Source organism: Sciurus carolinensis, chromosome 11 (assembly GCF_902686445.1).
Source record: "Sciurus carolinensis chromosome 11, mSciCar1.2, whole genome shotgun sequence".
NCBI lineage: Eukaryota > Metazoa > Chordata > Mammalia > Rodentia > Sciuridae > Sciurus > Sciurus carolinensis.
Window position 1 is genome coordinate 52186967 of NC_062223.1, and position 14361 is coordinate 52201327.

Genomic DNA, 14361 nt, shown 5'->3' on the forward strand with positions numbered 1-14361 from the left:
TTCAACATCTCTAGTAATTGGAGAAATTCAAATTAAAATAATTCTAAGATTTCATCTTACTCCAATTAGAATGGCTATTATCAAACACACAAACAATAACAGATGTTGGTGTGAATGTGGGGAAAAAGGCACACTCACATATTGCTTGTAGAGTTACAAATTGATGCAGCCACTCTGGAAAGCAGTGTGGAGAATCCTCAGAAAACTTGGGATGGACCCAACTTTTGACCCAGTTATCTCACTCCTTGGTTTGTACCCAAAGGACTTAAAAATAGCATACTAAAGTAACGCAGTCACATTATTGTTTATACCAATTCAATTCACAATAGGTAGATTGTGGAACCAACCTAGATGCCATACAATAGATGAATGGATAAAGAAACTGTGGTATATATACACAATGGAATGCTATTCAGTCATAAAGAAGAATAATACTATGGCATTTGCAGATAAATGGATGGAATTGGAGAATATCATGCTAAGTGAAATAAGTCGATCTCCCAAAATCAAGGCCGAATGTATTTCCTAATAAGTGAATGATGATATATAACGAAGGTGGGGAGATAAAGGGGGTTGAGAGAAGAATGGAAGAACTTTAGATTATCTAGAGGGAAATGAGGGGGGTATGAAAATTGATGGAATGAGACAGACATCATTACTCTATGTACATGTATGATTACACAAATTGTATGAATCTACATTGTGTGCAACCATAGAAAATAAAAGATGTACCCCATTTGTGTACCATGAATCAAAATGCAGTCTATAAAAATAAAAAAAAAATTAAAATAGCTTTTATGTATTTTGTACAGTGTGCCTGATTTGTGTAGAATAATATATATTTAATATTTATCTTCACATTATCTGGGAAAAGAAAATTACTCAAAGCACACCAGATCTTCTGTCAAAGCCAACTATCCTTGGGAGTTACACCATAATGTGCTCAGTATTTTAATTCTGCTAGTTGCAGGCATATATTTGATTGTATTTACCCCAAATTTATAATAAAACACAAAGAACAGACAGTGTAAAGGTGTATGGCTTTATTTTAAAAACTGAACACAAAACCTTAGCAAAGTATTTCCCCATAAACAGGCATTGTTTTTCAGAAATGGATTAATTTCAAAGTAATTTATGTCTGGAAACTTCTATGGCAAATTTCTTTAATAAGAACATTTTCCTATTATCTTTTGAGCTAAATGATATAAATTGCTCCCTTTCCTGGATCCTTATGATTACACTCATTCTTCTACCAGAGATTCTTTACGTCAGTAAAGTCATGGTGGTTATCATCCGGTGCAATTACTTCATTTTCCTCAAAAAACAAACAACCAAAAAAATGTTTTGGTTATGATCAGGATAAATGATAAAATCTCTTTCAGGGTCCATGCACACAGAATCATGCTGACAGGAATCTCTGCTTTAGGATATCCAAAGATATTTCCACATTTAAATCTATAGTCGAGAATTTACTGGAATTGAATGAGCAGATACAAAGAAGCACGTGAGTTAAGCTGTGTCCTTCCAAATGGTGATGGTTTTCTGCATCAAATGACTGATTTGGTTTATGAATTTGGTGTATCCATTCACATATCCTGAATTAGTATAGTGTGACAACAGAGCCCATATGTGCATGGGAAGATATATAAAGTTATCAGGTTTCAGTGAATAGATGATAGACCAATGAAAACACAAATGCTTTCCAGGAATATCTGATATTCACTTAGAGACTCCAGTCCCTAAAATCTTTACATGCCTAGAACTCAAATGAAGTGGTAATGAAAGGAAATATCATAGACATTCCAGGTTCATATTGTAGAGAAATATCTGTCATAACTTTTCACTCAAAAAATAAAAATTTCTATCATAGGCAGAATGGGTATCTGGGCAGAATGGTATTATGTGTATCTGTATGAAAGCTCATGCTTTCCAAAAACACAGACACCCTGTATCACTTTACTCATTAAATGGAATTCATACAATGAGGCTGCTCAGTTTGCTCATAGAAAAATAAAATGTGTGAAGCTGGAATATCTTTCAATAATACTACAGTTAATTTCATCAAGTTGATGATGATCTACTTTACTTTTTTGAACACACCTAGCAGATCCCCAGTTCTGCTGATGCAGAGAACATTTATTATCTCTTCACATCTTTTCAAACTCAGTAATTTGGCTAATAGTTATTAAAGTGTCTGTATCATTTAGGAGTTACAAATGATTGGAAACACATGTAGTAAATAATTCAATTTTATTCATGCTTCATTTAATTCAACAGGATCTATTTCAGGAATTAAAACAGCAAATTTAAAATGTGCTTTTCATTACCTATTCCTCAATTTGACTCCTGCTCCTCTTAATGCTGCTTCTGTTACTGTGTGAAAATTGCCTGAGTTAAGCCATCCTTAGTGGTTTTCAAAGTGTCAACATTTTGTTCACGTGGGAAACATGACCATTTCAGTATTTGCTCTCTACCAAGTAAGCACTCTGATTTACATACTCAACACATGAAGGGAGAGTTTGGATTTCTAGCCCAAACAACTTTTAGTTTGGTAACAAGTATAAGGAAGTGTAAAGGGTTTTAAATGATATTTGCAGAGCAGAAAAGACCACCTTGCTGTCATAAATAAGCTGCCAAGTTGACAGGCACCCTTCTCTATTCTGCTACCTGCCCTAAAATTGCACTGGGCCCAACCGTTGACCATCTGTTTCTAGACTTGCTTTGAATGGGTGTCTCATCATGGAAAAAGTGTTAAAGATGGACATGCTGTGTTCTCATTTTTTAGAGACATGTCCAGGTGGTAAACTCATTCAGCAATCAGGTGCAGAGATTAAGTTCTTCTCACAGAAGCTTCAAATAGTACCTGCTTTTTTGAGAAAAGGTCCAAGTAGCCATTGCATCTACATGGCTTGTAATGAAATGGTGCTTTCACATGAATTAAGGGATTGGGAAGGAGGAATTGCTAAGGGTGAAAGGGAAATCCAACCATATCACATTTGCTTGCATTCTGGTTCAAATGTTCTAACTATTCCATGGATAATTTTATTGATTCATTTTCATTAAATATTTGTTTTTTCAAAGAAAGAGAGAGAAATAGAGAGGAGGGAAGGACAGAGAGAGAATGACACAGTTTTAAGCCTGACAAACTTCTATGAAAGAACCTGGCATTTCAGTGTCATCTATGCCTAAGCAAGTCAGATGCTGCAGCTTACAGGGCACAGACCACAGTGATGATTCTCTGGTGTGATGCTTTTAGATTTTGACAGCATTTAATTCACGATCCTCTGGTCACTTGAAAGTTCTCACTTTAAAATATTATTAGTATCTGAAAGTACTACAAAACTTCATTTTTTAATGTTTTGGACATACATGCAAAATATTACACTTAACAATAATCTTAGCTGAAAATCATTTTCTCTGTGAAGGTTTCACATAACCAAGGTACATTCAGAAACCCCTCCCCTTATCCTGTGTTATACTATAAAGAGGATAGAGAGATGATAGATAGATAGATAGATAGATAGATAGATAGATAGATATTGTAGTAGGCAAGCACTGATTTGGGTGTTTCCTTCATTAGTTGTTATATCCCTATACACTCTAAGTTCTGTTAAGGCAGGTCCCTGGTATTTTCAGGAGAGGCTGTTTGTTGAGGTGGTTAAGCATATGGGTTACAGTAATTTATCTCCAGGTCCATATCCCACCTCTTCCTCTTTTTGGTGTGTGATTTTATTTTAAATTTATTTTAAACATTTTTCTACCTTAATTTCTTCATATGTGAAAAACATGACAACTATAGTATCTTATATCAATGATTTCTAAAAGTACTGAAGTAATACAATTGTAAAAAATATCTACTACAAGGAAAGTTATACATTTAATTGTTAGTATTCATTATTATTCCTATTACAGTTGAATTTTCAACAAGGAGAATGGTGGGCACATTTTGAGATGTCAAAAAGAAATTCTTGAATGACTGTTTAACTGGCTAACTAAATGAGCAAATGGGGAAAAGGAATCAGAGAGATAATCTTAATCTATCATTTTCAAATCACTCCAGACTTGGACTCCTTTTCTCAATTAAAAGCATATGCAGATTGTGGTCAGGTTTGGTGGCATATACCTGTAATCCTTGGGAGGTTGAGGCAGGACAATCACAAGATCCAGACCATCCTCAGCAATTCAGCAAGACCCTTTCTCAAATAAAAAACAAATAGTGCTAAGGGTGTAGCCTTATGGCTCAGTGGTAAAGTGCCCCTGAGTTCAAACCCCAGTAACAACAACAAAAAAAAAAGATTGTGAAATGCTAACAAATACATGAAATAAAAGTATAAATTCTCTCATTGAAAATGAGGTGATATGCTCAATCCTCTGGATGATCCTCTACCTCCTCAGCAGCCCTTGAATTGCTTTACTAAACGATTGGGTCTCCACAGAATGTAGAGGCAAATTTCTGATTACAGTTCAATTCATTACAACCTAAAAGATTCATGCACTAGGCTAAAATAAGAGCTGGGTGTGGTGGCATATGTGTGTAATCTCAGTGACACAGAAGGCTGAGCAGGACTATGGCAAGTTTGAGGCCAGCCTTTACAACTTATTGAAATCCTGTCTTTAAAAATTAAAAATTAAAAAGAACTGGAGATGTAGGTCAGTGGTAAAAAAAATCTGGGTTTAATCCCTAGTACCACAAAAAAAAAAAAAAAGAAAGAAAAGAAAAGAAAATTAAGGCATCTGAACAAATAAAATGGTGTGTCAGAGTTGCATGCCTGTTAATGATTCAGAACCCATGTGATATAGTCACATACTCCATAGTGATGTTTTGGTCACCAACAGAAGCCTTATGATTCAATGTTATCATAAATTATAATGGAGCTGAAAAATTTCTATTAATTACAATTTTGACTATACGTTTTCTCTGTTGAGATACACAAATACCATTGAATGACAATTGCCTACAGTATTCATTATAATGGTATGCTATACAGGTTGGTAGCCAAGGAAAAAATAGGCTGTATCAGACAGCCTAAGCATGACTGTGGTAGGCTATCCCATCTACATTTTTGTATGTTCAATGTGACATTCACAATAATGAATTTGTCTAAAGGTGCATTTTGTAGAACATTTTCTGGTATTCAGTGGCACATTACCACATGCCTATGACATTCAGGCATATAGTAATTAATCCTGGAGTGCTGTATTCTACTCTCCCTGAAGTCAAGGTATAATAGGCCCACAGAGATACCTTTCAGAGAGAAAGGTAAGAGAATGTTAGTCTGTGAGCAAAACAAAATAAAAAAAGCATATAAAACAGTTATTTTATTTTTCTGAAAAATCTCTTATTCTGTTTTCATGACAGAATGTGATTCCTTGCTGTTTCCTTTGCTTGTTCTCATGTTGCTTCAGAATCTGAATTATTAATTCAACATATATTTGACAGTCTTCTAGTAGGAATCGAGTTCTAAGATCTTGAGATTAATTTGAGAGTTCATGGGTATGTAAACTAGCTGGATATATCCCTTCCAGAATGCATAGTTATATCAACATATCACATTTTACTCCTTGAGTATATGCAATAGTTATTCATCAATCACTAAATAAAATAAAATATTTTGGGTGCATTGACAAAGAGATTGAATAAACTTCTAAGTTGACATTTCAAAAAAGTTCTTAGATTCTGGTACACAGAAGCAAATACTATTTTTAATGATAATTTTTTTTTCAGTTAGCTTATGTAGGATAATATGTTATAGTTTTTATAAAAAAACTTTTATTAAACAAGAGCACATCTTTTTCAGCACCTTTTATTCTTCATCACGTGACCATTAAAAATTATATAACACAATCCAAATGGACACATATCTTGGGGAGACTGAAGACTGTGCACATGAGTAAGGAAATGTCCCCTAAATAAATGGGTGTATGGTTTCCTTACTCTCAAGTTCTGGCCAGCTCACCCTACTCTATCGTATCAATAATTATTTCAGCCTCTCATGCCATTAGTGCTAATCACAGTACCTTTTGCTATAAAAATAAAATATTCCATTATAGCAAAGTTCACAAATATTGTTTTAGTCCTGCAATGCACACTGTCCATCAAAAACAGTAAATGTCTCCTTCATATATTATTGTCTTAGACTTGTAGTTGATTATACATTATGAAAGAGAATTGTCAAAGTGTAATACTAAATATTTGCTTGGATTAAAAAAAAAGTTAGCCTCCTATTATATTCAGTATTCAGATATTTGAGATTGCACAGAAAACCACATCCAGATGAGTCACCAAAATCATTCACTTCTCTTTAGAGCAGGTTGTCATTGGAGAGATACAGTAGGCATTCATTTAGGTCTTGTACATTTTAGGCACTAGTTTAATTTACATAGTTAATGCACATAATAGGAAGGACAAAATCCAAAACAAGTTTCTAACTTAGAAATGAGCACATAGTATTTGATTAGTATTTTAAAGTTTACAGAGTACTTCAAAATAACTAGAGAGAAATCAAATTTCTGTTAGTTTTGGTCATACCTATATCAAAACAAGTTATTCCATTGAACAGTATGTTTTTTTCTCCCTAGGAATCAGTCCATATTCTGTAAAATGTAAGTAGTTTTTCATTGTTTATCATTACTAATACATAATCCAATTATACTATCTATAGTTAACATTTCAGGTAATACTTCTATCATATGAGGACATTTAGGATCTAAATTTAACACCATCTGTTTAGTTGGCAGTTAATATTAATAATTAGTAATGAACCCTATTTTATAAACAAAAAAAACACATGTAAGTAAAATATTTTAAGCCTTTCTGGTCCTATTTTAAAGCAATTAAATGATCAAGAGAAATGAAATACATTAATTAAAGTACAGTCATGGATCTTATTAAAAAGCAACCCCCTACTTAACTATTAAAAGGAATTCCCAGAAAATTTCCTTCAAATACTTATAGAAATCTCATGATACAATTTTTTTGGGGGGAGTGAGTGAAATTATGCATAAATGTAGCATGATAAACCCTGAAGAATGCATAAGGCTGTGCATTTTTAATGCACATTATGATTCAAAGCCCACTTGATCAAGCCAGTAATCAAGAAAAGCAAATTGATTACATTGCCACATACTAGAATAGGAATTCAGAACATAGAAAATATAACAATTAAAAATGAAACTGTTCAAACTTGATTAATATTAAGACAAATCCTTATTTTTCAATGTTATCTCTCATAACAATTCTAGATGTCTCAAAACATTCTGAGTTAAGAAAATTGGTGATGGAACCCATAGGGGCTAGGACAGAAGTTGAGGACAAGGGGATGGGTGAGAGAATAAATTTAAATTAAATCTAAATTATCTTTTTTCCTTTTGTAAACACATGGGGATGATAGGGCACCTAAATACAGTGGGAAAATTACAAGCAACAAGAGTCTGGAGACTAGTACACCACCCACCCCTTGTAGAATGAAGTGAGCTATCTTCCTTCCTCCCTCCCTCCTTCCCTCCCTACATTTCTTCCTTCCTTCTTTCCTTTTTCTTTCATTCTTTTTTTTCCCCTTTTTTAAGAATTCAAAATGAGTCAGCAGGAACCTCAGACCTGAGTCTTTTAATTTATCTTGGCTGCTTCAACTGATGGATGATTTAAATTATCTTTCTTTTTCTTTTCTGAGTAGGCTGTTATATGAAAATTTTTTTTGTCTTATTTTTTGCTGATTGGAAGAGCAATTGAAAACAAAGCAAAATATTAATAAAAGATACTAAGCTACTTTGCAAGTAGAATCGCTACATAACTACACCACAACATTGATTTTACTACTAGTGATATTTTTAAATTCTCCAAATCACACTTCTTCAGATATGCCATCATGCTCAAACTAACACCATTCCATCCTAGAATAAGTTCATCTATTGATTACAAATTAAATTTTTACTTAATATGTTTTTATAAACTCCCTTCTAAGAAAATTCAAATGCATTCATTTTAGCTTGAGAGATTCATTCTATAGAATCAGTGGTTTTATATGCTTTCTGAATTTGTAAAATGTTACTACATTAATTTGAATCTGCAAGTTTGAAGCTCCATAGATTCTATCAGATTATTATTCAAGTGTCAATTCCCCTTGATTATGAGCTGTTTTCAGATTGTTCATACATGCAGTTACTTAATCATTGACATCTCCATGTAGAAACTTAGTTTCAAGGATTAAAATATCCATTGATTGCTTTCAATAATACAATGATTTTAAAAATAAGAATCTGGTTTTTTTGTGTCCATGTAGCTGTTTTATTTTCTTAAAATACCATTTTCAAATATATAATGTCTGCTTACATATTTCTATTTTAGAAACTTCCTCCTATTCTATATTCCACTACCCGAAATCATATCAAAATTTGTGCTGATCATTTCAAATAACTGGATTTCTAGTTCAGAATAACTCCAGTAGAGAGATACATATGTATAAGGATGTGTCTATAAAATGTTAAAAAAAAAAGACGCGTCAGAAATGTGGCCATTCATTCAAATATTTTGTCTACATGATGCTAAATGTATTTAACAACTTCTGTTAACTGATTTTATCCTTGAAAACATTGCCTTGGCATTGTTTAGATAAAATAATTATTATTAGTTCAGAAGAATAAGGACAACAATAACCACAATGAAAAGAAGAATGTATTCAGGTAGAGAAAATTCCAATCTTGGGTAAGTGACTCCAGTTTGCTAATATAGACTGAAATTTTTATGATATGATGTGATTTGGATTTTGAGAATACTTGAGGACCCCAGTTGATTATCCTCCAGCTGATTTCAACAGCTAGAGCATAGAAGTATCAGATATTCAAATGAATAAAAATAAGTAAAAGTTATGTTGCATTTTAGTTCAAAACATTATACTCCATTTACATACGATTTGTCAAAATGCATAAATGCATCCTACTGTCATGTATAACTAATTAGAACAAATAAAAAATTAATTCAAAAAACAAAGCAACTTATGTGGGGAAATTTGGTGATGACAATGAAATATTTATGACTGGAAATCTTCTTCCAGTAGTTTATTGCTTAAGGATCATAATTGGCTTGGAAACTTTTGGAAAACGTGTAGGCTACTTTATAAGGTTACATAAAATTGTGAAAAAAAAATGCATGCTTTAGAAACTTAGTATTTCCATCAAGCCTGTCAGCTAAAAAGTGTATGAATACAAGAGCAAATGGATGTTTTTAACACAGTTTCTTGGTATTTACAGTATTTTCTCTTCTCTTGCTGCCATCCCTTCAAAGCTGGTTAATTGTTTCTCTGGAGCTTTTTTTACCTCACATTCAGAACACGGAGGCATTTGCAATTTCTGTCAAATAACACAGAAAACAATTAGAAGAATCAAAATAAAAACATTTTAAAGTAAACATTAAATCCTTACAGGATGGTAATGAAAATTCCCATATCTAAATAAATACCTTTTAGAAAACTAATCATTGTCACAAATCAAACATGTCAAATTACTAAAACTTTTCCTTCATGAAAGTTAGCATTTTGTGTACAAATGACCAAACTTCCAATGAATGCTTTGAGAAAACTTTGGTCAAACCTTTCACCTCTGATCAATCTAACAGTAATAAAACTTAAGATTGCTATGAAGCAATATTTTTGGTCACTTATAAAACAATACATAAGAGAACTTGGAATGAAGCCCTTGAGTTGTGCTTGTAGGTTTTTAATGTGTGTAGAGGGGTTGCGTGTATTTCTTTCCACTTTATCTTTTTTACTTTCCCAAATCTTCTTTTTTCTTCTTTATCCCATAAGAAGTTTATGCATGTATGTTGTACTCTGTTTATACACACATTTTTGGTTTTGGGTGTGAGTAGAGAGTGAGGGAGACTTCCTTCACCCTCGATCTTATGAGGATCTTTAGCGGAAGATCTAGCACCCTGAAAAGGTCTAAGAGTCCTGGTTGAAGGAACTGTCCTGCACTACCCAATACAACCCCGACTCTAGCCAGAGCAAATGCAGTGGATCCAAGAAGTACATAAGTCCCAACATAATTAAAATAAAACAGACCAAGAAAGCATATACCTGTGGGACAGGCTCTGATTCTGCAGTGGCATTTCTTGAGAGGTTTTCCTTGTGCTTCATTGAACAGGTCCTACCCTCCTATAAAAGTAGCAATTGAAAATAGGTCAATTGAGTTAAATTAAAGAAAGCGGAGAACAAAACTCTTTTGAAATTTTCCCATTAAAAAAAGTTCCCATCACTTTGATGAACGCTGAAAGGGAAGCTAGGGACAAAATCTGCAAAACATGAATGGGATTCCAAGGACAGATACATTTTCGTGGTCAGTTTTGGGATCTCAGTGGTGCTTATGGAAATTAGCTGCTACAAAGAAGTTCAATTCCTACAGAAAGTTATTTCCCTTTTTTTGAAAGTTAAAAATAAGGGAAGGAATATAGAACTACTATTTTGTGATGCATGTGGACTGGAAGATTTAAATATGTCAATAATCTCTGTGCTTTAAGAATAACAATATTGCAAGCCAGGAAGCAAGTTAAATAATAAAATCATCAATCTGTCTAGCAAAAGTCTTTAATATTGTAACAAAAGATATTATTTCTATAATTTATACTTTACTAACCAACAAATTTCATTTTACTATTTTGTCATCAATTATGTTGGCAATCAAAAATATTCCAGTTGGGCTTCATCTTTATTTTTTATTTTAGCCAATGTTAAAATACTGACTTTTTCTCTCCTTCCTGCCTCTCCATTTCATTCCTTCTTTTCTTTCATCCTCCTTGTTATAAACATACTTTTAATGTATCTGCAAATTAATTTAGTATATGAACCTGCATCTACATAGTTATGTATGTGTGGTCTGTTCCATGTGTAAAAGAGAGTCTAAGTTTAATAACCTAGGCCACTGAATATCTCAGGAATTGAACAAGGGAATTTACTTCCTGAGTGTCAAACTTAGAACGGAGACCTAAATTGGTTTCAAACTCCATTATTCTAAGAATTCTGAGTAGGTAATAACTATAGAAGTTGTATAGGAGATTAAAACCACTCCATTTCTGATTTTAGAGCGAAGTTATTTTAACATGCTCACTATTCTCAAATTATATTAATTGAACACATCTTACTTACTTTGTTCTTTTGTGCCTTTGTGTATGACATCCCACCTTCTTAAACATTTTCCTTCTGTGAGATCCTGATAAAACAGCAACCTACTCTGTCCCTGGCACATCCTTTCCAACACTAGTTAGACTCAGCCACATTTTCCTGTTCTAAAGTTCTTTTTCATATAAAAACATTAGTAGTTAACATAGTTTGTCTAGGTATAAGCATGTCTGGTTTCTCAGTAAATTGCAAGATCCTTTAAGGTAGGGCTATGTTTATCATCCTTAGACCACGCATACATACCTAACAAATAATAAGTGGTAAACATATAAACTCTAAGTCAAAAACAAATTAATAAAAAAAAACAAATACAGGACATGAAAATGTTTCAACCCATTAGAATGCTAAGAAATGACTGTTTTTTTCTGTGTGACTTGATTCAGGCATATTTGATAAGGATTCTAAAATTTTAAATATGTGATTTCTTCTTCTAAGTAAACTATAGATGATGGAAAAGTGAGATTGTGATTATAATATTTGAAATGAGTAATCAAACTTTAAAAACCTTATTTCAAATAATTTTAGGCCAAAAAAGAGAGAAGTCTTCTCCACTACCCATAAAATTATGAGATTTATCATCCAAAAAATAGAAAAGTATGCCTCTGTTAATTAGGTCAGCCAAGAACTTCTTGAAGCAATCATACATGAGGGACAGAGTCAGGAGGTCAAAGGAGAACTAAAAGTGGTCGTGTGCTGGCAGGAGTTATATATCAGAGATCACAGCATCGGGATCTGCTGAGATGGCGATAATGAGAGAGCTAGAGTAGGAACAGTTCATTGAACTTAGAGGCCAAGAATTGCTGTTAGACACAAAGTAGTAGTCATTAAGAGACAATTGTAAAGATACTGTAATAACACACCTAATTTTCTAAAAAAAAATGTTTTCAAATTAATGCTTTCTTTTGTTGGATTCTAAAGAGATTTATAACAGGACTCAGTAGTGATCATTAAACACAATCATTGCTTAAACATGCCATCATCACCACCCTCATCCTTCAGGGAAAGGTTTGAGATGTACACCTTTTGTATAAGCATTCTTCTCTCCCTTACTCTGTTCTGGAGCCCATAGGACATGTCACAACAGTGTTTTCCTCCTCTCACTGGACTGAAAAGGTGAAACTCAGCTACATCTGTCAGGCGTTAGGTTTACTTGGAGTTTATTTTTCAAAACTTATTTCATGAGTCCATTTTTAATTATACCACTGAAAGAATAAAAAAAAAGTTCTTTCAAATGGACTTATAGTCTCTCTCTGACTGAAAATTACAAACTCTCTACCATCAGATCATACTTAACTTCCATTCCCATCCCAGAATTTTATCACTTTAGTGACCATGTAACTCAACCAGAGAGGCTAAGCAAATCTTGAGCACTATTCCTTCACAGGCATGCAACAAAATGTAGCAACCACAAGAACATTACTGCTGGGAGTGGCAATTGCCATATGCAGATTAGATGTCTCAAAACTCAGAGGACTGTGAGGATTGTGTTATCTCAACTTCTGAAAATGAAACTCTCATATGACAGCATCAGACAGTACTTCTGTGGGCTAAGGCAGAAAACCAATTTTCATGAAAACCATTCAGTGTATTAGGCAGTGTTCCTCCTCTCTCTTCCAGAGGTTTATCCTTTCATTCACTTCCTGGATTGTCAAATTAAACTCTCCAAAACTCTCTAACCTTGCTTTTTTCCAAAAGTGTCTTAAGTTCCAGAAATGTCTTTCTAAAATAGATTTTTGTCATGTGAATCCACTGTATAAAGTTAATAAAAAAAATAAGAAAATATGACCTTCATATAAATATGTGACATATCATTGCCTATAGAACTAACTGTAAGTTTACTCAAATACAGAAAAGATCTTTCGGCGATCCAAGATGGCGGCCTAGAGGGAGACTGCACCCCCTGTCGCTCCAGAACCCAGGAGTTAAGAAGGGGAGGCATTGAGAGACTCGGACTGAAATAGAGCCACGGGTGAGTCTGCCCACTGGGTAAAGCTCGGCCCTGGGGGCAGGCCCAGATAGAGGTGGCTTATCGGAGCCGGGCAGGGCAGCTAGAGTCATCCACAGGCAGCCCTGCGCACTCCGGCGGTGGGCCCCGCCCACACAGCCAGCTTCTCCAGGTTCTCGGAACGGAACTGGCCCGCTAGTGAGAGCCTTTCTGACCAGAACAAGCTCCGAGTCCCGGAGCCAGTGCAGCTCAGCGTACTCTGGCACGCAAGCAGATTCAGGGTCCAGACAGGGCAGCCAGAGACTTCCCCAAGTAGTCTGGACCCCTGCGGTGGGAGGTGCCGTTCAAGGCTAGCCTCTTGGAGCTGACCGCCCAGTGAGAGACTTTCTACATAGAACCAGCCACAAGCCCCCGAACCAACGGAGAGCCTCGATCCGCAAACAGCCTCTGGGATCAGGGCAGGGCAGCCAGACACCTCTTCAGGCGGCTCTGCCCACTCCAGCTGCAGGCTCTCTTCTCGGGACGATCCAAGATGGCGGCCTAGAGGGAGACTGCACCCCCTTTCGCTCCAGAACCCAGGAGTTAAGAAGGGGAGGCATTGAGAGACTCGGACTGAAATAGAGCCACGGGTGAGTCTGCCCACTGGGTAAAGCTCGGCCCGGGGGGCAGGCCCAGATAGAGGTGGCTTATTGGAGCCGGGCAGGGCAGCTAGAGTCTTCCCAAGGTAGCCTTCCACACTCCAGCAGTGAGCTCCTCCCACACGGCCAGCTGCACGGTGCAGGCCCACAGTGAGAGCATTTCAGCACAGAGCCAGTTCCAAATCGTGGAACCAGTAGGGGGCTAGGGGCAGTTTTCTTCGGATACGCTGCTTTATCAGATTCCTCCAAGACATCAGGCTACTGAAGGCTGGGAAGTGATACACTGGAAATCTACCGGGACACTATAAGCCAGTAGCGGAAAACTGCAATATCTCAGGGTCCCACTGACAACTGACCAATATGAGAAAACAAGGGAAGAAAATGTCCCAAACAAACCTAGATACTACATCAATAAAACCCAATGACACCACAGCAGAATAAATGTCAGAAAGGGAGTTCAGAATGTACGTAATTAAAACGATCAGGGAAGCTAATGAGGAGATGAAAGAGCAAATGCAGGCATTGAAGGAGGAGATGAAAGAGCAAATGCAGGCATTAAATGATCGCACCAATCAACAGTTAAAAGACCAAATACGGGAAGCAAGAGATC

General features: G+C 35.3%; 1 protein-coding gene across 2 annotated transcripts in view; it reads right to left on the reverse strand.

Annotated features, from left to right (window-relative positions):
• Positions 1 to 5788: 5788 nt before the first annotated feature.
• The window catches only part of Luzp2 (leucine zipper protein 2), a 503818-nt gene continuing 495245 nt past the window's right edge, over positions 5789 to 14361 (reverse strand). For both annotated transcript variants that reach the window (XM_047519495.1, XM_047519496.1), the window contains exons 11-12: positions 10071 to 10148; positions 5789 to 9345 (exon numbers count right to left, since the gene is read on the reverse strand). In XM_047519495.1, coding sequence (XP_047375451.1) covers positions 9241 to 9345; positions 10071 to 10148 — 183 coding nt within the window. In that variant the 3' untranslated portion in view covers positions 5789 to 9240. The remainder of the gene's footprint in view (positions 9346 to 10070; positions 10149 to 14361) is intronic.